We start from the raw sequence: 25,382 nt of genomic DNA, 5'->3' as shown, positions 1-25,382 counted from the left end.
TGTGCGTCATGGCTTGTGTGTTTCTCTCCTCCGGACGGTGACGGCTGCTTATCCTCAGACTTGGATCTGGTGCCGGGCTGTGCCTGGGTGACTGTGAGAGCCCAGGTCGCATGCTGTGGCGGCCGCTGCGCAGGGGGTCGTGTGAGACTTGGGGAAACAACTGCAAAGGGAAATTTCGTTTTACTTTCCTGAGCCGTCAAGTGTTGACAGTGTTGGTCGCCGTCTAGTCTAGCAGTGGATACGGCGCACAGGGCAGTCACCGCTCACTTGCTGGGTCTGCCGTCTGCACGCACGGCTGGGAGCGCGATGGATTTTCTTCCTCTTCTGTGACCTCCCCTGCTCACCTTGTTCTTGAAACACAACCCAGCTCGCAACAGATGTTTCTTGGATGGATTGCCCCCGAAACCTGCCCACAACTAGAATGTAGTTGTTAGTAATAATTAATTCAGCAAATAGAATTTTTTTTTTTTTTTTTGGCTGCACTGCGCGGCATGTGGGATCTTAGTTCCCCCACCAGGAATCGAACTTATGCCCCCTGCAGTGGAAGCGCGGAGTCTGGACCACTGGACCGCCAGGGGACTCCCGCAAATAGATTTTTTAATCCTTAACCATGCTAGGCATTTGACCAGGCAGTGGTATCCAGAAACTGTTCGCATGTGCCCGCCTGATGCTTAGACAGGAGCCAGGGGAGAGAGATACGGAAACTGCTGTAGGTGGGGTGTGGCCGCAAGGAGCTCAGGAGGAAGGAGGGCCTGCAGCCTCCTGGGGGCGTTGAGAAAGGCTTCTCAGAGGAGGTGCTGTGTCTCCTTGTGGCACATGCTCCCGGATCCCCAGGGGCGCTGATGGCAGAGCTGGGGAGAGTACCTGCGGCAGTGGTGCAGGACGGCTGGGTGCTGAGAGGTGAGGGTGACGGCATGAGGCTGGTGTGGCTGGCAGGGACGGATCCAGAGGGCCCTTGGCCGGCTTGGGGAATTTAGGCTTACTCTGTCTTTAGAGAACGTGTGATTTGGAGGCAGGCCATCCGCAGCTGGTCTCCTGGCTGGCTTCCAGAGTCCACCCTGCAGCCTCTCTTGGAAGCACCCCCTTTGTGCAGCCTCCCCCTGCAGGGCCCCGTCGGAAGGCAGGTGCTCTGGCGTGTGGCTTCTGGTTTTCTGGCACTGGTAGCACCAGGTGAAAGGGCTTGAGGACGGTTGGCCTTGGCCCTTGCGGAGTTTGGTCTTAGAGTACTTTTTCCCTTTTAGGTTTATTTCTCCGAAGGCTGTTCTCTGAGGCTGTTCCTCAAGTTTAAGGAACTTAAGCTGGGCTTGGAACCATTGGAGGCCCCAAAGGTCCCTCAGCTTCTCCCTAGAACAGGCCCTCGGGCTTCTCTCTGTGGCCCCAAGGCAGAGGGGAGAAGACGGAGGACAAGGCCACCACCAAGCGGCTTCGGACTCTGTCCGACCTTGTTTCTTTCTTCCCTGTGCTTCCATCTTGGCGACTCAGAGGAGAAGGGGTCCTTGGGTTCACATCACACACTTGTTCCATGTTGCTGCCTATTCTAGTGTCAAAATTTCAGTTTAAATTCATGGGTTTTTTTTTTTTTCAGGTACTTAGGCTCTTTATGTGGCTGAAGTGGAGGAAATTCACATTTATTGGGCACCTGCTGTGTGTCAGGTACAGGTATGCCGGTGCTTCATCAAACCTCATTTCATTTATCCTTAGCCAGCCTGTGAGGTGTATGGTATTGCCCCCTTTTACTCCTGGGGAGGAGGGAAGTTGAGGTTCAGAAAGGTTGAGCATCTTGCCAGCTAGTAAGTGGCAGGGCCAGAATTTCAGCTGGGGCTGTCAGAGGGTCTCAGCTCTGCTTACTGTGAGTTTTTCCTCTTGTGTTTATGGCTTTTTGCCAGTTTGACCTGTTGGTGTGTTGATGGTATTTGGATAATTCTCATTACCTTTGACATTGCCAAAGATTAGCTCTTAACTATGTGCTAAAAATGTTTCTTACTGGATTTTCCTCTTAATTTAAAAAAAAAAAGTAGAACTTTCAAATTGGTATACAGATTTATCTTCCTGTGTCTTCCCGTCGTGAATCCTGTTGTTTCACATCATAGTTTGGTTTGGGAGTTTTCCCAGCTCAGGGTTCCAGAGACAGTTTGCTGTGGCCTTGCCTGGGAGGAACTCCTGGCTGGGGACTTAGGGTAGGGGCCGCAGCCCAGGAAATTCAGGGCAGTGTGAACTGCAAAACAGTTAAGACAGGTTCCCATGTGGTGAGGTGAATGCCCAGATCCTTTCCGAGGATGAACTGAGTTTTTGCTCTGTAGGTTAGGGAAGCACTTTATTTTGTGCAGTACCTTTATAATCTCATTTTTGTATTAAGCTGTAATTTTGCTTGTAATTTTGTTTTGGTGTAGTTCTACCTTCCAAGAAAAATTGATAACCAATTAGTACGACACCATGATTAAATAATCCTTCCTTACTCACTGGGTCATATTTCAAGTTTTTATACATAGTTCAGTCTATTTCTTTCTTCTTTTTTTTTTTTTTTTTTTTTGCGGTACGCGGACCTCTCACTGTTGTGGCTTCTCCCGTTGCGGAGCACAGGCTCCGGACGCGCAGGCTCAGCGGCCATGGCCCACGGGCCCAGCCGCTCCGCGGCATGTGGGATCTTCCCGGACCGGGGCACGAACCCGTGTCCCCTGCATCGGCAGGCGGACTCTCAACCACTGCGCCACCAGGGAAGCCCAGTTCAGTCTATTTCTGAATTCCGCAATTGAATTCATTCCTTCTTATTTCTGTTTTTGCTCCAGTGCTGTACTGTGTGACTGGTTCCTTTCATGTCTGGGAGGGAGGGAGATTACCCCTCCCCCATTTTCTGCTTTTAATGAATTTGCTTTGGCCATGTTGACATTGAGAGGCAGACCAGGCTTCCTGAAGGGGAGCGGTAAGCTCATTGCAAAAGCTAAAATAACACCCGAAAGGGGGTGGTTATCAGTGTTATTGCCAGGCTTCAGACCTTCAGCTGTTTGCTATTGTATGATAGCAGCTGCTAACAGTGCCTGCGGTGGGGGGGGCGCCTGCTGAATGCCTTTCTCATGGCACTTTATTTAATTCTCCCAAGGCCATCTAGTGGAGTTGGGATTAGAACCCAGGAAGGACTGAGCCCAAAGTTCCCTTGTTTATGTGGTTTCTGTTCGATGGATCAAATTTAAAGGCACCACCAGGTTTCTTTAGTTTTTGATGTTTTAAAAGGACAGGAGAAGGTAATGTAACAAACCTCAGGGTTCTCAGAGCACAGGGGACTGTGCTGTCCAGGCTGATGCGCCTCCTACCCCAGTCTTAGGCCACAGAACCATAGGCAGGGCCTGTGTGTTTACTCCAGGTTCATGGCCTTTATTTTTTTCCTTTATTGAACATCCGTCTTCACTGAGCCAGCCTTCTGACCTGGGTTTTTATAACCCCAAACTACACCATTCATCCACTACTATGGCTCATTTTGGGGTCAGTCCTATAGATCCCAGCTCCGTGGCTAAATAACAATGTGATCCTGGACCCATTTCTTTCTTTTTTTTTTTTTTTGGTTGCCTTGGGTCTTTGTTGCTGCGCGCGGGCATTCTCTAGTTGCGGCGAGCGGGGGCTACTCTTTGTTGTGGTGCACGGGCTTCTCATTGCAGTGGCTTCTCTTGTTGCAGAGCACGGGCTCCAGGGCGCAGGCTCAGTAGTTGTGGCGCACAGGCTTAGTTGCTCCGCGGCATGTGGGATCTTCCCCGACCAGGGCTCAAACCCGTGTCCCTTGCATTGGCAGGCAGATTCTTAACCACTGCGCCACCAGGGAAGTCCCGTGGACCCGTTTCTTGACCTGCGCCTCAGTTTCTTCCATGGTAAAGGGGATAATATGCCCCGCCTTGTAGACCTGAGTAAGGTGACTAAAACATTGTGGAGACCCATGGCTAACTTGAATGTGTTTGGGGTAATCTCACTGCACATGGCGTGCACAGTTCATCTTCTTTTCTGTCATGATGAAGGCGTCTCGATTTCTGTGCTGTCTCACAACAAGTTGAACCTTGACTTATGTATGGGTTATGAATTCACATACTTTTGACAGAGGTATCCTGTTTATCATCTAAAAAAACATGGAAAACAAAACCCCTTCTCTCTGCCCGGCACAGCCCTCACACTCCCAGTGCTGTCCTGAGGATCACAGATGTGACTGGGGGCAGTGATGGGGATGATAAAGATGGTTATTTTATATATTTTTACCCTAGGTGTATCCTTTGTTTGAATTATCTCCCTGTTGTTTTATATCATGATAATATACGTTAAAACTCTAGCTTCTGGCCCTGAATTAAAACTTGTGTATGTAGGGCTTGTTTCAAGGATTCCTCTTTTAAAAGGGGTGTCAGAACATTTGAACGTGCGTCAGAGGAATTGCATCTTTGGCTTTTATATTCACTGTCCTGATTTCCGTTTTGGTGTTTTTTCTAGTTTTTCCGTGGACCAAGATGACTGATGGAAACCTTTCCACCACTACAAATGGCGTAGCCTTGGTGGGCATTCTGGACGGTCGACCAGGAAACTGCGTTCAGAACCTGCAACCCCTGAATCTCAAGGCACCCAGATCCCTCTCGTTGCCTGAGTATGGGCCCAAGCTGAAACTTGGTGCGTTGGAAGATCGGCACAGCCTTCAATCGGTGGACTCAGGCATCCCTACCCTAGAGATTGGCAACCCGGAACCTGTCCCCTGCAGCGTGGTCCACGTGAAGAGGAAACAGTCCGAGTCGGAGATCATCCCTGAGCGAGCCTGCCAGAGCGTGTGCCCACTGCCTTCCTATGCGCCACCAGCTCCCACCAGTGCCGAGCGGGAACAGAGTGTGCGGAAGTCCTCCACGTTTCCCAGGACAGGCTATGACTCAGTGAAGCTCTACAGCCCCACCTCCAAAACCCTGAACCGCAGCGACAATGTCTCAGTCTGCAGCGTGTCCAGTCTCGGCACAGAGCTGTCAACCACGCTGTCCGTCAGCAATGAGGACATCTTGGACCTCGTGGTCACGAGCAGCTCCAGTGCCATCGTGACCCTGGAGAATGACGATGACCCACAGTTTACTGATGTCACCTTGAGCTGCATCAAGGAAACCCGTGACCTACGCCAGCAGGACTGTGTTGATGAAACTGAGGAGGGGAGGAAATTGAAAATATTGGGACCATTTAGTAACTTCTTTACAAGGTAATGTCGTCTTTATCTCTCTAGAAGAGCCAGCGTATTCAGTTCAGACCAGTTGCGTTGTTGTTCTTGTCTGCAGTGTGTCCTGTGTTTCCTGCCCACAGAGCAGACACTGTCATACAGATAATTATGCCGTTTCCAGTAGCCCAGAGTCCTGTGGACTTGTGCGGAGGACTGGTGATTCTGCTGTTCGATTCCTCACTGCTGGCTGTCACTTCTGTGTCCCTGTCACTCGCACAGTCTCTTGTCACTTCCTGGCCTCTGACCTCCTGTGGCTGAGGCTGACCTGTAAGTGGCCACTGTTACCAAATCAGCAGCCTTTGTCAGCTTTATCCTCCGAAGGGCCCTTTACGCTGATAACTTGAGTTTCTTGGGCCAAGCAGAGGGTGCTGGCGAGGGTGATATCGGTCTTAGTAACTCCAGCCTCCGCTGGCACAACCCAGGGCTGGTATTTCTGGGTGCCCCTGGACGCGTGCCCTGTGCTCCTGCCTGGCTGTGCTCTTTTGTTCGTGTTCTGGCCCTGGGCCTGCTTCTGAGATGTGTGCTGTCACTGCACTGCAGCCACACACGTTCCCACCTGTGTTAGGACCAGGCCATCCACCCCACTCCCCGTGGTGCCCTGTCCCCAGGCGCCGAACCGGGATGCTGGCATCCCTGTGTCTCACCGTAAGCCCCGTGCAGCCCTTCCTACAGCCTCTTTTTTGTGCCCTCGTGTTTCCGTTCAACAAGTGTTTTGTGTTTGCGTCCTGGGCTCTGCCCTTGACAGGCAATATGGGAGTAATTCGGTACTGACCTTGGGTGGGCTTGCAGGCTGGGGGTGGTGGAAGTGGACATATCAGTCAGTCACATAGGCAAACGTGAACTCCCAAACTGTGGAGTGCCGCAGGGAAGGGCTGAGGGCCCTGGAGACTGTGTGCAGAAGGGCCGTCTGCTCCCCAGCAGCTCTCTGGAGGGCCTGGGCCCAGGGCCTGGCAGGTAGGAACGCCGCCATGGTCCACCTGGCTGCCCCTGTCTGTGCCTGTAGCGGAGCCCGTGTTGGACACTTGGCGGTACAGATGTCCCTTCGAGGTGGTGGATGTGCTGGCTTGAATCAGCCGGGGCTTCTGCGGCTGTGGGCGCGCATGTCCACTTACGGCTGCCTTGGCTCACTCATCGTCTGACGGTGGGGTCGTCTTGGATGAGCCGAGACCAGTCCTGAGTGAGAAGCTCTCCGATGGCGGCTGTGGTTTTATGGGGCACCTCTTCTCTCTGATGCACCCGCAGACAAGTATTGTGCTACTCCCAGGAGAATTCCTGGCCCCAGAACTCAGTGACTTCACGGTTGCCTTCAGTGGGAGAAACCCAAGAACCGTGGGGGAGACCCACGATCCTCGCTGAGGCCATAGCCCTAAAACAGTGCTGCTGCAGATCAGATCTTTGTGGCCGAGCTGTTCCCTTTGCTCAGATCGGTGTCTTCAACTTTGCCTGTTGATGAATACCGCCTGGGTGCCTGTTAAATACGGCTCTTTAGGCCCCATCCCAGAACTCCAGGATCAGAATCTCAGGGGAAGGGCTTTGGAGACAGGTTTTTAGAATCATCTGAGGTTCTTGGCAAATTTGGGAAACCTTGCTCGACAATGGGGGTGGCTGGGAAACAGCATAGAGGAAAGAACTTAGCTTTGGAATTCAACAGATCTGCAGCCACATTCTAGCTGTGTGACCTTGAACAAGTTACTTCACCTCTCTGAGCTTTCTCATCTCTAAAGTAGCATTAGTAAATAGCCTAGCACACGATGCCGATGCCTATTGTGTTGTTGATTTATTGATACTGTGTTTGTAGTCTTACCTGCATTGTTCCCATCGTCATTTGCTTTCTGTCTCAGCTTCACCATCTATAAAATGGGTATGATGAAGCCTACTCCTGCGGTGGTCAGGGAGACGAAGTGGGCTCACACGTGTGGACCTTAGTACGGACCCAAACAGAGTGAAGTTGCAGCGTCAGTTGCTTGTTGGGATGGTCGTGACTGCGTCTTGCTTTGTCTGCTTGCCTTTGTCTTACTGTCTGTGTTGGAGCCTCATTTCCTTTGAAAGGAAACACCATCAATTACGGCAGATTGTTTCTTGAAAATCTTTCTCGGCTTTGTGCCACAGAAATCAAATGTCTCCTCTTTGTTTTATTTCTTAATTCTTATCTCCTTCCCCTTGTTTTGATGACTGTGACATTATTATTGTGAGCCATTATTAAGTACCTTTGGGAAGCAGGTGGCATATTAATGACAAATGAATCAAGATGTGTGATATCGTGGGCCAAGTGTAGTGAATTTTTTGTCCTGGAGTTTTAAGTGTTAGAGAAGAGTTTCAGTCCATAATTCCTTTGAGAGGAAAATGGGGGGTTCTGTGCAAAAATGTCTGGAACCCACTAAACATTTTACAGGTGAGTTTATAGGCAGGGCCTGGCACACAGCAGGTACTTCGAGGACGGTGGACCGTGTGAGTTCTTGTTGAGGGCAGGGCTGCGGCTGGAGCTGGTCCTTCGTGGTTCCCAGCCCAGGCTTCTGAGTCATCCTGTGTGTCTCCACTCTGTCCCCTCAACCCAGCGACTCCCTTGACCCTCGTGCCCGTCTGTTGTCCTTGTCCTCACCGAGTCCACTTCTGGGTTGTAGAAAGCAGTGTGGGCGGCATTGTGGAAGGCCCGTCTAGGAGAATGGGGCTCAGAGGAAGCAGTGGAGGTGGTCAGGGAACTTGGAGCCTGAGGGAGCAGACCTGTTGGTGAACCTGACTGCTTGATGAGGGTGGCCTGGACGAGTCAGGAGCAGAGGAGCGCCAGGAGGGCTGGCTGAGCCGGGCCACTGCCCCGCGGAAGCCCAGGCCCAGCTCCCGTTTGTGCCTTTGGCCCCTCCTTCACATAGGCTGCGGTAAGCACCTCCTGTGGAGACTCCACCCTGAGTTTAGAGATAGTCCTGCCCGTAAGGAGCTCCCTCCAGTGGGGGAGATGGACACACACTGCAGGGGTGGGGGGCACGAGTCTTGACATGGGGCTGTGTGTGTGTGTGTGTGTGTGTGTGTGTGTGCGCGCGCGTGTGCGTGTTGGGGGTACCGAGGTCAGGAGCACTGGTTCAGGAGTTGGGCTGGCTGGGTTCCGTGTTAGCTGTCCTACTTAATAGCTGTGTGACCATGGGCAAGTTACTTCACCTCCCTGAGCCTTAAATGGGGCATAAAACTACTGTGCAAGGTTAGAGATCAAATAGGTGAAGCACCTAGCACACTTCCTGGCCCTCCGTAAGTAGTAGCTATCAGTGATTCTAACATAAATATTATCATTTCTAAAAAATATGTTTTCTAAAGCTTTCTCTAGTTCTTATCCCCATATTGTGCTTTACTTTGATCAATCCGGATTGAAAAAGATCAGGATTTCTCCACTTTGGCTCTGTTGACATTTGGGGAGGGGTGAATCTTTGTGGTGGGAGCTGTCCTGTGCATTGAAGGCTGTTTAGCAGCATCCCTGGCCTCTACCCACTAGATGCCAGTAGCATCTTTCCAATTGTGACAACCGAAAATATCCTCAGACAGTGCCGAATGTCCCTGCAGGGCAGGGGTGGGGAGATGGGCAAAATCGCCCAACTGTTGAGGACTGCTGAGCTAGCAGGTTGTAAATGTTGGTATTTAATTGCTTCTTTGAAGGAAATTTACTAATGTTGTATACGTATATATATTTTTTGTTAAAGTCTAGTTGATTTATAATATTATATTAGTTTCAGTGATTCAATATTTTTATAGATTTACTCCATTTAAAGTTATTATAGGGACTTCCCTGGTGGTCCAGTGGCTAAGACTCTGCACTCCCAATGCAGGGGGCCTGGGTTCGATCCCTAGTCAGGGAACTAGATCCCACATGCCGCGACCAAAGATCCGCGTGCCACAGCTAAAGGTCCCGCGTGCCTCAACGAAGATCCCATGTGCTGCGACTAAGACCCGGTGCAGCCAAATAAATAAATACTAAAAAAAAAAAAAAAAGTTAATATAAAATATTGGCTATCTTCCACTGATGTAATATATTTTAAGCAGGATCCTCATCTTTTTTTTTTTTTTTTTTTATTGTGGTACACGGGCCTCTCACTGTTGTGACCTCTCCCATTGCGGAGCACAGGCTCCGGACATGCAGGCTCAGCGGCCATGGCTCATGGGCCCAGCCGCTCCGCGGCATGTGGAATCTTCCCGGACCGGGGCACGAACCCGTGTGCCCTGCATCGGCAGGCGGACTCCCAACCACTGCGCCACCAGTGAAGCCCAGGATCCTCATCTTATATAGAAGAGAGGGACTGTGTTCAGGGCTCCTCTGAGCCCGGTGTAGTGTAAGAGCCTTTATCTAAAAAGCTGGACAGCAAATATGAGAGGAATTCAGTAACATGCTTGTTTTCCACAGGAGATAGGGCTGGGATTTCTGTGGAGCCCGGGGTTTAAGGCTACTCACCTGCTCCGGGCTGGAAGGTAGTAATTAGCTTTGACCACTTACACCTTCTTTTGTGCAGCCCTTTATTAAGCTCTCAGAAGAGATGACCTGAGTATCCTTTGCTGAGAAGCGATGCTTGAACTGCATCTGAAGGGTGAGAAGGAGCTCGCCAAGCGAAGACGTGGGGCAGAGGGAACAGCTTGTGGACGGCTGGGAGCTGTGGAGCCCCTGGGTGTGTTTAAAGGAGTGTGATGAAGCATTTTTCCGGTCCGCTTCCCGACCTGGCTGAGAGGTCCTTGTGGGCACAGTCTGTGTCTGGTTCGCCCTGGCACTGAGTTGTAATTCAAAGATAGAGACAGAGGAGTTGGTGGTTCAGAGCCGGAGCTGCTCAGACCCAGGTTTGAACCTCAGCTCTGCCATTTTTGACCTGTGTGACCTCGAGAAACTTCCTTAATAACCTCTGTAGTCCCCAGGGTGTACTGGGTGACAGGGGGTTAATTGTGCCTCTTGTGAAGAGTTGATGTGGAGGTTAAACCACATCCTCCAGGTGAAGCTCTGGGCAGAGCACATACCCAGCATGAGCAGGCTGGATTCCTGGCCCTGCTCTCTGCTTTTGTTGGGTTTCGCATAAGATTTCACTTTTTTAAAAAGGGAGTGTGAAAAAACTTGAAACCACTGGCTTAAGAAAAATAAATCTTTAGATGGGCACTTTGACTCAGTGGGAAAGTGCTCAACTAAAATTTTAGTTCCTGTACTGATCTAGGCATTTGGGATTTGACCATTTGAAAAGCGACATGGGCAGTGCTAAGGAACGGATCTGCCCCCGGCTTTCTTTTTAGGGAGGTGAGTTAGCTTACCAACAGGGTGGACGCACTTCAGAGACACGTGACAGCCAGAGCCCTTGGCACAGGGAGGAGCCGACGATGTCCAGTGCCTGCCGGGTGCCATTCTCAGCATTTCTGAGGGGTCACCTTGTTTAATCTTCAACTGCCACACGAGGGAGTGCCGTGTGTTAGATTCGATGGGCTGGCTTGTTCATCCTTCTAGGGGCCTTTCCTGCACTGTGGAGCCAGAGAGTTAAAAATGTGTGTTTCCCAGAGATGCTTGCAGCCAGGGTACTAGGCATGAATTAGGTCCCGTTTGTGAAAGATTTGAGGCCGAAGTCAGGCGGAGACCATGTTTCTTCCCCTTTTGGCTGTTTTCTGCTGTTTAGTGATGTCATAGAGATGTGAGGCTTCCCTGCAGCATCCTCCCTGTGTCCCTTTCCCGAATGTGTAGAGGCAGCTGCGGTGCAGGAGGTGGCTGCGTTCTGCATCCCAGGGTTGAGAGGAGTTGTGGTGGCTTCCTGATCCTGTTGCATTCCATTCCAGTGGCAGTTCAGATGTGGCAGCTCCCCTGGTGCGTCAGTTCTGTGTTGTTCAGGGAGCCGTTCCTGGGGGCCCAGTTTAGAGGCGCCTACCTCAGCCCTTACAACGATTTTGAAATCATCTAATTCCTTGAGTTAAATCCCTTTCTGCTTAAAATTCCTAGAGTGGGTTCTGTATGCTGCACTGAAAGCTGATGGATGCAGGTAAGTACCGTAATAATTCTCATTTATAGGTGAGGAAACTGAGGCAAGAGGTGGTTAAGTAGCTAGCAAGGGATGCAAAGATGATAGGGGGTTTGGGACTCTGAACTTAGGTTTCTTTTCTGGAAAACAGAAATAAGTTCATGCTTCAAAGGATTAAATGGGGAGGAAATAAATGTACATGGATGGGAAGCACCCAGCACATGGCAGGCATATTAATGTCTAATTTATTTATTTGTTTATTTTTTTTTTGCCTGACTGTAGTTTTCTACTGCTTTGACCATTTTAGAATTAGCATCAGTGAATTGAGGTATAACATGGTAACTGTGAATTTTCTGTAAAATGTGCTTGCCAATATTCTTGGTGACTTTGACCTGGCATTAGTGATATACAGAAAACACCTGCTGTATATCTGAGCTGCTGGGGTGTGTGTATGTGTACACACATGCACCGCTGTGATACCTGGACGGAACGCTGGTTGGTGTTCTCTTGATCTACCTGTTTGCTGGCGTGTGGTCTTGGGTAAGCCATCCACTCAGCCTCTCTGGGGCTTAGTGTCCTTGTCTGCAAAATGAGCTGAGGGTGTCCTCCTCTGAGTTGTGAAAATGAAAGGAGGGACCTGATCAAGGTGTCGAGCTCAAGCGCCAGGCAAGAAGATACGAAGATGGGCAGACACAGCTGGAGGCGGCTGTGCAAATCCCTATACTGTGCCGTGTGATGAGGGTTTGGAAAGAGATACGAGCACAGCAGCAAATGCCCTGGGGAGGTCCAGAAAGAAATACAGGGCTGACACGCCAGCAGGCCTTCGAAAGTGTCTTCCGTGTGCACAAGGTTGAGACAGTGTTTCTTTGTCAACGTCACAGGAGCAGGGAAAAGCCCAGCATTTCTGGGAAAGCCCCATAGCAGGAGGTGCTCAGGATGGAGAGCAGAGGTGGGAGAGGAGATGGAAAGGTGGGCAGGAGCTCATATTCGGCGGGGCCTTTAGGACCCACATTCAGGCTCAAAGCACTCAGAGCACGTTAAGAGCCACACACAGTAAGATGCAGGTCTGCCCAGGAGCTGGTGACTGCTTTGACAAGAGAGGGTTGAACCTGGTTATCGGAGGGGCTCCCCTTGGGGGAGGGAGTAGCTGCCCTGTTCTGAGCACACACCAGGCACTTCACTCTCCCTCAGGCGTTTGTTTCACAGCCCTTCGAGTAGGGATTGTGACCTTTCACTTGTCCAACTCCGAAGTCCCTGCTCTTTCTACAGAAGACACCGCCCTGCCCCTTGAGGGGGGACTTGGGCAGGGAGGGCAGGAGGAGAGGAGGTGGAGACTCTGCAGGCCGGAGGAGTGGAGGAGCAGAGACTAAGCCGGGTGGATGGCGGGGGGCAGGGCCGTGGCACTTCCTCAGGGCTGGGGTCAGCTCCGAGGCTTGCTGGCTCGCGGGCGGGGGTGTGGGGGGCTGCGGCAGAGCAGGGTCAGTGCCAGTGCCAGGTGCCGCCTTGGCCTTGAGCGCGGAGGAGCAGGGGGGCTCTAGCAGGCAAGGACCCTGCTAGGGTGGTTCCGACGTCCCTAACGAAAGGTCTGTGAGGCGTCTCCGTTTTCCGAGTGTTGCCCTTTCTGTGTGCCTTGTTTTCACAGGCACACGTTGACCCTGGGGCTTCTGACCCTGTTTTGAAACCCGCACCCCAGGGTTTTCAGCGCCTCCGATGTGAATTCTTGTACCAGATGGATTTTCAGTAGCTCAGCCCCCTTGATTACGGAATGCCTGCACTTCTTTTCTGGCCCCTGTTTGCCCAGCTCAGTTCTCACCAACTGGTGTTTAGGCACCTGGGAGGTCATCGGTGACCTTGACTAGAGATGTTTCTCTCACTCCAGGTGAGGGTCAGTTTGAGGTTGTCCTTTGAGTTCGGAGAAGATGCAGCAGATAGCGGCCCTCTGCCGACATGTGACGGGAACCCCAGGAGGCCGGCCGTCTGTGCTGGACACTTGGGGGAGGTTGGGTGCCGCCGCAGGCACTGTTGGAGAGCCCTTCTGTCGGCGATACAGCTGTGCTCAGAAGGAACAGCTGGGTTTGTTGAGGGTGCGTTGCCTCCCTGTGCTTTGCTAGGCTTTGTTTGTTTTCTTCTGGCAGCAAGTCGCAGCCATAGTAATTTATTTATTGAGTGCCTGCAGTGTACCAAGCCTTGAGCTAGGTCCTTAAGTATGTTTCTCATCATACGTTCTTTCCAGAAATATTTACTGAGCAGCCACCATATGCCAAGGCACTGTTCTAGGTGCTTGGGATTGATCTGTGGGCCAAAGAAAGACCTTTGTCCTCAGAGAGCTTACATTCTAGTGGGGGGAGGCAGATAATAATCACCATTAATATATAAGTGAAGCAGGCAGTGATGAGTGCTGGGAGGAAAATGAGAGAGTAGAGGTGGTAAGAGGCGCAGGGGGACTGGAGAAGGCAGGTCAGGGTTTCCCACCGAAGCAGCGCCCATCGGGTGAATGAAGAGGAGAGGTTTAAGCAAAGGCTTGAAGCAGGTAAGGAAGTTCACAGAGCAGATGCCTGGGGAGGAGCGCCTCAGGCCGGTGAGCGAAGAGGCCGAGCAGTGAGGAGGGGGCTGAGGTCAGTGGGACCAGGCCCCGTGCGGGCCTGGAGGCTGCTGTAGGTGGTGATGGAGGAGTCTGGACCTGGGGAGCTGGATCTGAGCAGGGATGCGAGTTTGGAGTTGTTGGCACTGTAGGGGGTTTGGGACAAGGTGAGGTCACCAAGAGGAACGAGCACGGAGTGCTGAGAGGCCTGCGGAGAGGAGGAACCCCGCGGGAGGCGCAGACCAGACGGGGCGTCAGGGGTGGGGTGTGATCGGCTGGGCCGAGGGTGCTCGAGGGTCAGGGGAGATGAGGACAGACAAGTGACTTTAGCTAAGGGACCTTGGCCAGAGCTGTTCTAGTGGAGCCATGCAGGGCCAAGCATAACTGGAGCAAAGTTAAGGGAATGGGAGGAGGGAAGCTGGAAGCAGCGAGCACAGACAGTTCTTTTGGTGGGTTAGCGGCATCGGGGGCAAAGAAAGGGGGTGATAGCTGGAGGAAGAAGTGGTGTGAGCTTGCTTCTTTTTTAAGATTGGAGGAATCCTTTTGTTTTTGTTTTTGTTACTGTTTTTGTTTACTGTGAAGTAAAAGAGTAGAAGTTGAACATATCAGAGAGAGTAGAGAATTCTGGAGCCTTGTCCGTGAGTTGCCTCCGCCGGGGTGGGATCTAGGGCTCAGACAGAGAAATTGGCTTCATCTCCGCCGGGTGGCATCATCTGGATAGACAGGCGGCGGAGCAGAGTGTGTGGGCACAGATGCTGGAGGCCAGACGTGGCCACAGGAGACTGGAAGCCCTCTCTTTTTCAGTGCATAGAGACTACTTTATTGTTTTGAATGCTGCTTCATTGTTTTGTGTGTGTGTGTGTGTGTGTGAATATAGATTTTAATCAACATATTTGCTTTTTAAAAGGTAGACTTTTATTTTTTAGAGCAGTTTTAGGTGCACTGCAGCATGAAGCAGAGTTCCCATATACCTCCTCCCCCTGGACCTGCGCAGACCCCCACTGTCAGCATCCCTGCCAGAGTGGTACCTTTGTTGCAGTCAATGAGCCTGCATTGATACTGGGTTGGCGAAAAAGCTCGTTCTGGTTTTTCCATAACATTTTATGGAAAAACCCGAATAAACTTTTTGGCCAACCCGATAGATACATCGTTATCACCCAAAGTCCATAGTTTACGTGAGGGTTCACCGGTACGCGGGCCTCTCACTGTTGTGGCCTCTCCCGTTGCGGAGCACAGGCTCTGGAGGCGCAGGCTCAGCGGCCATGGCTCACGGGCCCAGCCACTCCGTGGCATATGGGATCTTCCCGGACTGGGGCACGAACCCGTGTCCCCTGCATCGGCAGGCGGACTCTCAACCACTGCGCCACCAGGGAAGCCCCGAGGGTTCACTCTTGGTGGTGTACGTTCTGTGGGTTTGGACCGATGTGTCATGACATATATCCACCATTATAGGATCAGACAGAGTAGCTGCACAGCCCTAAAAATCTGTTTGCTCTGTCTCGTCATCCCTCCCTCTCCACTAACCCCCGGTGCCTGCTTTTTTTACTGCCTCCATAGTTTTATCTTTTCCATCATCAGGATCATACAGTACGCAGCTTTTTCAGATTGGCTTCTTTCACTTAGTGATATGCGTTTAAGGTTCCTCCATGGCTTTCAGTGCCTTGCTGGCTCATCTCATTTTAGTGCCTAGTGACAGTCACTGTCTGGATGGACCACGGTTTATTTATCCCTTCACCTACTGAAGGACATACTGGTTGCTTCCAAGTTTTGGCAATTCCCAGTAAAGCTGCTGTAAGCATGCGTGTGGGGGGTTTTGTGTGGAAGTAAGTTTTCAGCTCCTTTGGGTGAATACCAAGGAAGCCTGATTGCTGGATGGAATGGTAAGGGTACGTTTAGTTTTGGAAGAGACTGCCACACTGCCTTCCGACGTGGCTGCACCATTCTGCGTTCTCACCAGCAGTGAGCGAGAGTTACTGTTGCTCCACGTTCTCGCCAGCATTTGCTGTTGTCAGTGGAATTCTCTTTCTGTTGCATCATTTTCTCGGTGAAGTAGGAAGCAAGATCCTCAGCTGACAGCGAGGGTGGCGATGGAGGAGCAGGGAAGAGGTGTGAACACCATCCAGGTGGCTGGGAGAGTAAAGGGCAGGGCAGCGTGACTGCGGGGGCGTCAGGGGTCTGGCCCGTGGCTGGAGACCAGGCAGCTGTGCCTCTTCTCCCGTGGGTTCCCTGCACGGGTACGCACGTGGGGCAGGGGCGTAGTTTCGTTGAGTGGGTCCAGTGAAGTGAGAGGCAGGCAGGGGAGCCGAGGGTATGTGTAAGAGTGTGACCTGGCCTTGGAGCCGAGCCAGGGGTAGGGGGTGTCTGGGGGGTGAGGGTCGGTGAAAGGTGGAAGGCTCAGCAGAGACTCCGGTGGGTGGGGAAATCAGAGGAGCCAGTTGGAAAGACGCAAGGCTCGAGGTTGGTGGGGTGTCTTCACCTCGTGAGCAAACGGGCTTAGGGTCACACGGCTAGTTGGCAGTGGGGCTTGGAGGGGCTCAGCCCGCTTCCTCCGCAGCCCCAGTCTGTCTGCTCTGCTCTGGGCCGCCACACCGTTAGAGCTCTGTCTGATGACTGGTCAGGGAAGGCTGAAGAAAGGCAGCGAAGTGCCTTCATCCCACTCCTGTCGCGTGCTGGGGAGGGAGAGGGAGGCAGCGCTTCTGTCCCAGGGTTATGATCGGCACTGCTCTGGTGGGCTGGCCATGGGTATAAGAAGACCCCCATTTGTGAACAGCACCCCATCCTCAGGGAGACGTTGGTGTGGGGTGCGGGGTCCCGTGTTTGGGGCCGGGGGAGAACCATGGGAAATAGCACTGAATGGGCCGTGTGGCTCCCCCTTCCCCGGGGCTCACTGCAGGCCCCACTGCTAAGGAGCTGCATGGGACAATGGTGCCCTGCTCTGCGGCTTTGTGCCCTGGAGTGGCCACCCAGGCCAGGATAGCAAGAGGGGAAAGAAATGCCACAAAGAAAGGTCTGCGAGGAACGTGACCGTTGTCGGGCTGGACGCAAGGTGTCCCTCTGTCTTCTTCAGTCCTTGGTCTGCAGGGGACTCCACCCTCCCTCCCGCTGGCTGCCCGCGCCTTTGTGTTGATGTTCCTCTGGCCCCCCTGTCCAGGCCCAGGCCTGCTCACTCAGGGACGCCTTCTCATGCTCCTCTGAGGATCTGCACCCTGAAGCATGCCTGTAGATGCTTAGCCAGTGTCAGCAGGGGCCGGTCCAGCCTCCACGTGGGGACCAGCCTCACGGGCCTTCTGTGTGCCCCGAGGAGCCCGTGTTCACACAAGAGGGGGGCTCACGGAAGATATTGGGGGCCGGGGAGCTTGTGTGCGTCATCGCAGCTGCCCGGTGCTGGGGCTTTGGCTGCCCTCCGCCTGGTGGGCCCCATCTCCTGGCCGTTCCAGGTCCGTGGGTGCCCCCCTTCGCCCCGCAATAGCACTTCCCAGAATGTCTGTCGGGGCTGGAGCCCACTCGAGGGCAGCATGGGGACTGCACAAGTAAAGGCCTGGACGTGCAGTGACACACTAGTGGCTACCCTCTCCCGGGGTGGGGTGGGGCGTGGGCTCAGCTGGAGTGACGTGTGGGAAGGGGCAGTGGGAACCTGATTGAAGCCCTCCGAGACGTCGGGTGGTGGCCTCTTCCTCAGAGCTCTGCCGCTTACCCCCTCCGCACCTGTGGCAAGTCGCTTTGCAGGTGCTGCGTTCCCACGTGTGAAATGCAGAGTTGGGCCAGGCGGTTGATCCAGCGGGAGGAGCCGTCTTGAATCAGCGTCTCACCTGCGTGCAGCCCCTGCTTTCCTCCCACGGGCTTGCCGACCCCTCCTGGAGTAGGTTCCCTTTCTGCCCCTCACTGCTGCGCACACTTTAAACGAGAAGAATCTACCGAAGGTTCCCGGGGAAGGGTGGAGGGCTCGCAGCTCGTGCCGTTGCTATGGCAGCTGCCATGTCATCCAATGGGTTCCCCCCCTCCCCCGGCCTGGGAGCCCGAGGGACTGCATCTCACTCATCCCAAGCTGGCATCTAGTTAGAACTCAGTAGATGCTTGTCTGATAGTTGAATTCAGATGTCGTTCATTTCCTCAGTGAATAGCCACCCAGGACCTGGTGCTGGGGATGCAGCAGCCGACAACCCCTCCCCCAGTAAAAGTACCAAGTGGCACTTACAGTCTACTGTGGCCACAGGGTTGCAGGAGATGCTCCATGTCAGGCTTTAACTGCTGGGGAGAGATCAAAAGCACCGTTTTGGGAGAGGGATGAGGGATGGTGTAGGGTCGGGCTGTGGGAGGTTCCGTTTTAAATAGGGAGGTCAGGGAGGGCATCACTGAGCAGGTGACATCTGAGCAGAGATCCGAGTGAGATGAACAAGAGTGTTCTGGTTGAAGGACACGGCAGGTACAGAGGTGCTGAGGTTGGTGGGGACTTGCCTTGTTTCTCTGATGTGTGTGTCTTACGGGCTCCACTGGTCTGTACCCATCTCCCTGAGAAGCAAACCAGTGGGTCCATGTCCCTGGTTCCCCGGCAGCTTGTGCATGCTTCAGCAGAGGCACCCTGCTTCGTTGTTTGGGTCCTTACGTTGGGACACAGTTGGTGCTTCTGCTGGAGTCCAGACCTGAGCTGTCCAGCATGTTAGCCACTGGCCACACGTAGCTGTTTGAATTTAAATGGGAACTTTGGTTCCTCAGTAACGCTGGCCACATTCCAGGCTCAGTAGCCACACGTGGCCAGGGTCTGTCCCATGAGACAGCTCAGATTTATACATTCCTGTCATTGTGGGATGTTCTGTTGTCCAGCGCTGGTCTAGATCGTCCAGATGGCAATCTGTGACTTGATTTTTCACCTTTGTTTTCATGTGTAAAAGCAGCACATGGTGGTTGTGAAACAAGCGAATCAGTAACGAAGTGTATGAAGCCAAGGGAAGCCTGTAGAAAGAACCATCCACGGGACCCCTAGAGAGAGGGAGGAAACAGACAGGGTGGCCTGCTTCCTCCTCTGGAACAGAGGGGTGGGGGGCGAGAGCCGCTTGCAGGGTGTTGAGGATCTGCCCGGAGGCCCTGTTGGACGCTGCCTGTGAGCTCTAGTGCAGGTTTCAATATCCCCAGATACTTGAGAGTGGACAGGGGGAGGACTTCCCTGCTGGTCCAGTGGTAAAGAATCCGCCTTCCAATGCGGGGGACGCGGGTTCGATCTCTGGTCGGGTGCCATGTGCCGCGGGGCAGTTAAGCCCGCGTGCCGCAAACTACAGAGCCCATGCACTCTGGAGCCCGTGTGCCACAACTAGCGAGGGGCCTGTGCGCCGCAACAAAAGATCCTGCATGCTGCAACTAAGACCCGATGCCGCCAAAAAACTAAAGAAAATAAGTAAATAAAATAAATAAGTATTAAAAAAAAAAAAAAGAGTAGATGGGGAGGAGCCTGCCCCCTCAGAGGTATGTCCTGAAGGTGTCTGTTGTGCCTCCAGTGAACTCAGTGGGGATTCAGAGCGTGCAGTTGTAGAGCCAAAGATGTTCTGCCCTTCTGGCTGGGTGGCGGGCAGGTTGCTTCATTTTCCTGAACCTTGGTTCCCTTGTCTCTGAAGTAGCGATAAGGAGGCAATGCATATAATAAAGCACTTGGCACGGTGGCACTACTGCACCCTCTCTAGAATTTATTAGGGGTCTCTTCCCTGCTTCTTGGTTGAGTGAATGAATGAATGCTAGTAAGTAAGTGCCAATGTGCCCAGGAGATGAGCAGCAGGAAAGGGAAAACAGAGACAATGGATCCAGTCAGCCCTGAAGGGTGAACACAATGGATTTCTTTCAGGTTACTGATGGACTTGATTAAAATCAGGCCATTGGTTGGTTTTGTGTGGTCTCACCAGTTCTCTGTTAGGTGTGGAACTTAAGGGAACAGGAAGATATTCTGGGAGATCCCAGCTGGGTTTGATGATCTGTTTCCTTCGCGTTTGTGGGTTAGGAAACTTGTCGGTATCTGAGGAAAGAAACCTTTTAAGTTCTGCCACTTATTGTTGGGTGCTGACATTGAAATGCCGGTTAGCCCCAGGGGGGAAGGGCAGGGACTTCTCGCTGCAGAGTGCCGGAGTCGGTAAATTCAGGAGCGGCCTGAACAGAACCAAGAGAGAATGTCCTCAGCCTGCGCATATGTGTCCTATTCAGTAGCCAGACCATGTATGTTTCTGGTAAACCTCACAGGCTGCGCTGATTTCTCTGCCGCGTTTCTGCCCTGGCTTCTGGAAGGTGTTCATGTCCTTAGAAATTTCACAGCCATAAGCAGGGTAGTTTGGGGGAGTGGGGGTGAGGAGAATGTATTTGTTCTTTGCAAGGTTCATCTGGCTTCCTGAGTTTATGCAACAGTGTGCTGGCGCTATCGGGAAATCATACACTGCGTCTTTGTGGAAGTTTGATGTTATGGTCAGCCTGGGAGGGGTGATTCACTGTGAAATGCAGGACACTTTGGCGGGGGGTATAGGAGTTTGTGGGATTGTGAGAAACCCACAGGCAAAACGCATTCCTGCAAAGCAGTTCTTCAGCCATCAGCTACTTTCTACTCATACATTAACTTCCCTTTGCCCAGGTGGGTGTAAAATCTGTTCTACGTAAAAAATGTGAGTGGAGTGGTACAACAATGAAAACTGCCTTATTCTGTTTTCTACCTCGAGTAGTGTCTATTCTAAAATGATTATGTATTTGTTCGTAGAACACTGGGTACTTGATATAGCTAACATTAAACTCATCTGAGCCTTCTGCGTTTTTCGTGGTACACATCCTACTGGATTGCCACATCAAATCAGCTAGTTCCTGTTTATGTGAGGGGAACTGGGTGTGTAACCGAGAGTTGTTTCAATTCCAGTTTTGCTGATTCTTTGTTGTGAATAGTTGTGGTTTGTCTCAGGATTCCTGTAAGGCTCTGTACATGGAACAATGATGAGTCAGGCAGACTTGCCTAATAGCCGTTTTGGGCCCCACAAGCGTCCAGTTTTCCTGTTAATTCTCCTTTGCTTGCAGCCAGAGGCCTTTTAGAATCCAGGCTCTGTGTACGGTGTTACAGGGAATAGTAAATGTTTGTAGGGGTTTGAAAATTAGGGTTTGGAATTAAGTCCTGATTTCCTTTAGGTTTCAGATTTGGGTGGTTAAATACATTTCCCACCAGGAGGGGAGGCCCAGGGGAAAAGGTCAGGAGGGCATGGGCTCTGCCTCCCGGTCCACGTCCTGCAGAGGTGTGTTGACTGAAAAAAGATGCGCAACCTAAAAGTTGAGAATTATGTTTCACTTGGTGGCTTTACTGAGGACTACAGCCCAGGAAGGCAGCCTCTCAGATAGCTCTGAGGGACTGTTCCAAAGAGATAAGCAAGGAGCCAAGATATATAGGAGTTTTTTGCTGGGGAAAAAAGCAAAACTTGCAGCGAGGCACAAAAGATTATTGCTAAATCACCAAAAATAACCCCAGATATCTCAAGTTAATGATTTTAGAGCTTTTCTGTGTATGGGAAGATACAAGTGTCTGTGCTGATTGAAATGATTCCTTCGATATGCATTTAACCATCTAGGGCCAGTATCCTGTTTTTCTCCATCCTGAAGCCCCTCAGGGCGCACCAGAGGGTTGGCCGTAGTGGCTTGATGGCTTGATGGTGGGCAACGTTCCTTGTTTACTGCAATGGCAGGCAGCATTTTTTTGTCCACAGGTGGAAGGGAGCCCAGTATGAAGAGGAAGAAGGGGCAGGAGGCCAGTCACATGAGGAAAAATATTTCCTGATGCACCCTCACGCTAGCACCTGACGGTTCATTTACTCTAAGTCTTTACCCTGGAATGAACAGGTTTCATTCTTTCTAGAAGTTCCCTTGACAGCAGTTGTTTTTAAAGTAGAAGAAATTGAGTGGTGGTCAAAGTTTGTGAGGAGAACACACAATATGTATTGATATTTACTTAGATGAGTGCCAGCTGCTGTAACAAACTTGAAATATCATGGCGCAGACACAGTGGAAGTTTGTTTCCACACTCTGCCCTGTTCTTTCTGTCTGTGGCTCTGTCGATTGCAACCTGCGGACTCTGGGCTCCTTTGCATCAAGCCAAAGAGGGGAAAGAGCCTGAAGGCGCTGGCCGTGGGAGGTTTTCTGGGCTATAGGCACACTTGACGTGGTACACATCACTCCACTCACAGTTTATTGTCTGGAGCTGTCCCGTGGCCACACCTACCTGTAAAGAAGGCTGGGAAATGGGACCGGTTCCTGGGGTAATGAGAAAATGGGTTTGGTGAAGAGCTAGGAGCCTTGCCGGCCATTTTTCGGATCATTTTTCTTTTCTTTTTTTTTTTTCCGGTACGCGGCCTCTCACTTTTGTGGCCTCTCCCGTTGCGGAGCACAGGCTCCGGACGCGCAGGCTCAGTGGCCATGGCTCACAGGCCCAGCCGCTCCGCAGCATGTGGGATCTTCCCGGACCGGGGCACAAACCTGTGTCCCCCGCATCGGCAGGCAGACTCTCAACCACTGCGCCACCAGGGAAGCCCTGGGGTCATTTTTTTTGATTCCCCTTCTTCATGAGAATTAGATGCCTGGAGTCCATGAATTGAATGATGTGTCATTCTCTTGCTTACATGGTAGTTCTCACCACCTGCAACATAAACTCCAAACTACTTGACTGTAAGGGGCATTCTGGATCCAGCCGCTGCCCACCTCTCAGGCCCCTAGCTCCGCCCTGTGCTACAGCCACAGACCCAACAAAATGTTACTCAGCGTTCTCTGGGCGCTTCCCTGGCGGTACAGTGGGTAAGACTCCGCGCTCCCAACGCAGGGGGCGTGGGTTCGAGCCCTGCTCAGGGAACCAAGATCCCGCATGCCGTGCAGCGCAGCCAAAGAAAAAAAAAAAGGGAGTTCTCTGAACCAACCGTGTCTTACCCCTGCACCTTTGCCCGCTCTGCTCCCTCTGCCTGGCAAACCCCTGTTGTCCTTTAGGGTTCCGCTTAAGTGACACCCCCTCTGGGATGCCTTCTCTGGTCACCCTACCCCCTTCCAGAGCCCTCAGACAGCACCCACACCCTCTGCAGGCCCCCCTTTTGCGACAGCAGCCACAGCCTCTTCACGAGCTTCTTGAAGGCAGGGGCTGCGTCTTATTCATTCTCTTTACCTAGCCAGTGCAGGTGCTGAGTGGATGTTCAGTAAATAACCTTAAGGGATGGAGGGGCAGACTGTAAGTCTAAAACAGTAATAAAGAGATCTGGAGTACTTAACTTTTAAAATCTAAATATTTTCCTTTTCGGCTATATTACTGTTCTAGAATTTGGGAGAAGACCCTCCCCCCCCCCCAACAGTTTGGTCTCCCTTGTCAGGTCACCCATCAAAGTAGGTTTCAGACTGCACATTTGGCATCCACACCTGGGGTGTCTGCGAAACTGGCATGTTCTTCTCAGAGGTTTTTGTTTTCTGTTTTTGACAATAAACCTTTTTTACCTATGTTCTCTTAAAGCTTCTCTTTGTTTAAAAATACGCAGGAAGGGGCTTCCCTGGTGGCTCAGTGGTTGAGAGTCCTCCTGCCGATGCAGGGGACATGGGTTCATGCCCCAGACCAGGAAGATCCCACATGCCGCGGAGCGGCTGGGCCTGTGAGCCATGGCCTCTGAGCCTGCGCGTCCGGAGCCTGTGCTCCGCAATGGCAGAGGCCACAACAGTGAGAGGCCCGCGTACCGCAAAAAACAAAAAACCAAAAAACAAAAGCGTAGGAAAATTTTGTGCTTTTTATGTTCATCATTCTGTTTTTGTCCTTTCCACTTTTACACCTACTACTAATTTTCCTTTTTACTGTTATCCCCTTACAGACTTTCTATGAATTTTAAACATAAAAATGGGTTTTGTTTCTACAGCTTGGCATCCTGCTTTTTTACTCATAGAAAACATTTTCTCCCGTGATTAAAAATTAATTGTTCATACAGTTATTACTATCTTTATGGTATTCCGCCCAGTGAATCATTTACTTATCCAACAATAAGGAAATAGTTCTTGTTCCTGCTTTTTGATGATAAAATTACCTGTGTGCACCTCAGTGTGCATTGGGTGCATTTCAGGTGATTCCCTGGGACAGACTCCCAGAGTGCTTCTTGCTTCTTGACCGCGGTCCTGACCCCAGTCAGCTCTGATCTGCCTTCTCCTGAGGTGATGACGGCAAACCTCTGGGAGTCCTCTGTCCTTGGTGCAAGTTTACTGCAGTGAAAGTCCAGCCTCTGTTTTACGAATGAGGAAACTCTCAACGAGAGCTGATGGACTGTTAGAATTGCTCGTAGCTCTGGCTTCAGGTTCCTGTAAATTGAAGTTTAGGAGGATTTGTCCTTCCAGGTCGTACGGTCTACAGATGCAGAGATGCCTTTGGTTTCCTCCTCTGCTTCTCCTGGGCCCTTGCTCTGGCTCATGGGACTGAATGCTCTGAGCCCAGCATTGCTGGTTCACACTGCCCTGCCTTTACCTGAGATTCTCTCTTCCCCTCCGCTCTGTGTCCCCTTGGCCGATTTCTGCACAGCCTTACAGCCCAGCATAGCTGATACCTCTTCTGTGAAGCCTTCCCAGCGTGGCCAGGGCAGAGGCAGCCTCCTCCTGGCTTGCTGCTCTCTGTTCCTGCAGCCTCACTTAGTCTGGTTTTGTTCTGTGTCTTGCTCTTACTGTGAACCTCTCAGGGACAGGGCCTGGGTCTTTGTCATCCCTGATGCCCAACTGTTCTTGACTGGCCCTGGAACGTTAGAACGTGGCTTGGTTCTGTTCACTTGCATAGTATGGACTCTTGTCCCTGGAGCTGCATGTAAGAGACTGGTTTGTTTAATGCCCACGGGCAGGGCCTGCTTTGTGTACGCTCTGGGCTAAGCGTTTTCCACTTGAGAAAAGATAGGGATCTGCTGGGTTCCAGAAAATCCAGGGGACATGGCCTGGATATGCTGCAGTGGAGGGAGAGGGCACACCAGGTGAACTCCAGAGCTACCTGACCAGGTAGCCTGGTCAGTGGAAACAGAGGAGACTGGAAGATACTAGAAAAGTTTACATTGTAAGGCAGGTGTTCCCAGTTTGGTTTTACTTTAGTGAGTAGAATTGTTGGAATCGTTTAAAGCAAAATCTAAAAGTAATTCACTCTTCATGGAAACTGCTGGAAAGGAGTTAATCTTAAATTTGTATGTGTAGATTAAAGCATCAATTAAAGAAACGAGATAGAATGGGAAGGGAACATTTATTAGCTAAGGAGCAAAGTTCTCAGCCTTTGCAGCACGATAGAATTGTTCGGGAAACTTAAAAAACAAACAAAAAGTGTCCAGGCCCTGCCCTCAGAGATCAGTTTTAATTGGTTTGGGGTGAGAGCTGGGCATAGGATTTTTGCAAAAGCTCCCTAGGTGATTCTAGTTTGCAGCCAGGATTGAGAACCACCAGGGGAAAATACTGGTGGCTTAAGTCCAAATCCAAGCCTTTCGGTTTACTGCGTGACCTTAGGCAAGGTTATGTCTCTGAATTTCCTCGTCTTGAAAGTCACATGTAAGCCTGTCGGGAATGGGGACCTGTGTCTCTGGTCGTCATCGATTGTATTCCCTGAACTTGTCACAGCTTCGGACATGATCAGTGCTCAATGTGTACT

At 51.6% G+C, this 25,382-nt stretch overlaps 1 protein-coding gene across 11 annotated transcripts in view; it reads left to right on the top strand.

The window, feature by feature from the left end:
* Nucleotides 1-25,382, top strand: part of TBC1D14 (TBC1 domain family member 14) — a 103,084-nt gene that overhangs the window by 5,806 nt on the left and 71,896 nt on the right. For 10 of the 11 annotated variants that reach the window (XR_004350073.1, XM_032633319.1, XM_032633318.1 and 7 more), the window contains one exon: nt 4,462-5,200. Coding sequence is in view for 9 of the 11 variants with exons in the window: in XM_032633313.1 (XP_032489204.1) it covers nt 4,462-5,200 (739 nt within the window). In the remaining 2 variants the exon portion in view is untranslated. Of the gene's footprint in view, nt 1-4,461; nt 5,201-25,382 lie in introns of those variants that run through there. The other variant, XM_032633323.1, reaches the window with a different exon arrangement.

This window comes from Phocoena sinus, chromosome 5 (assembly GCF_008692025.1).
Source record: "Phocoena sinus isolate mPhoSin1 chromosome 5, mPhoSin1.pri, whole genome shotgun sequence".
NCBI classification, from domain to species: domain Eukaryota; kingdom Metazoa; phylum Chordata; class Mammalia; order Artiodactyla; family Phocoenidae; genus Phocoena; species Phocoena sinus.
Note: the sequence above shows the minus strand (reverse complement) of the source record. Positions and strands in the feature narration are given on the sequence as shown.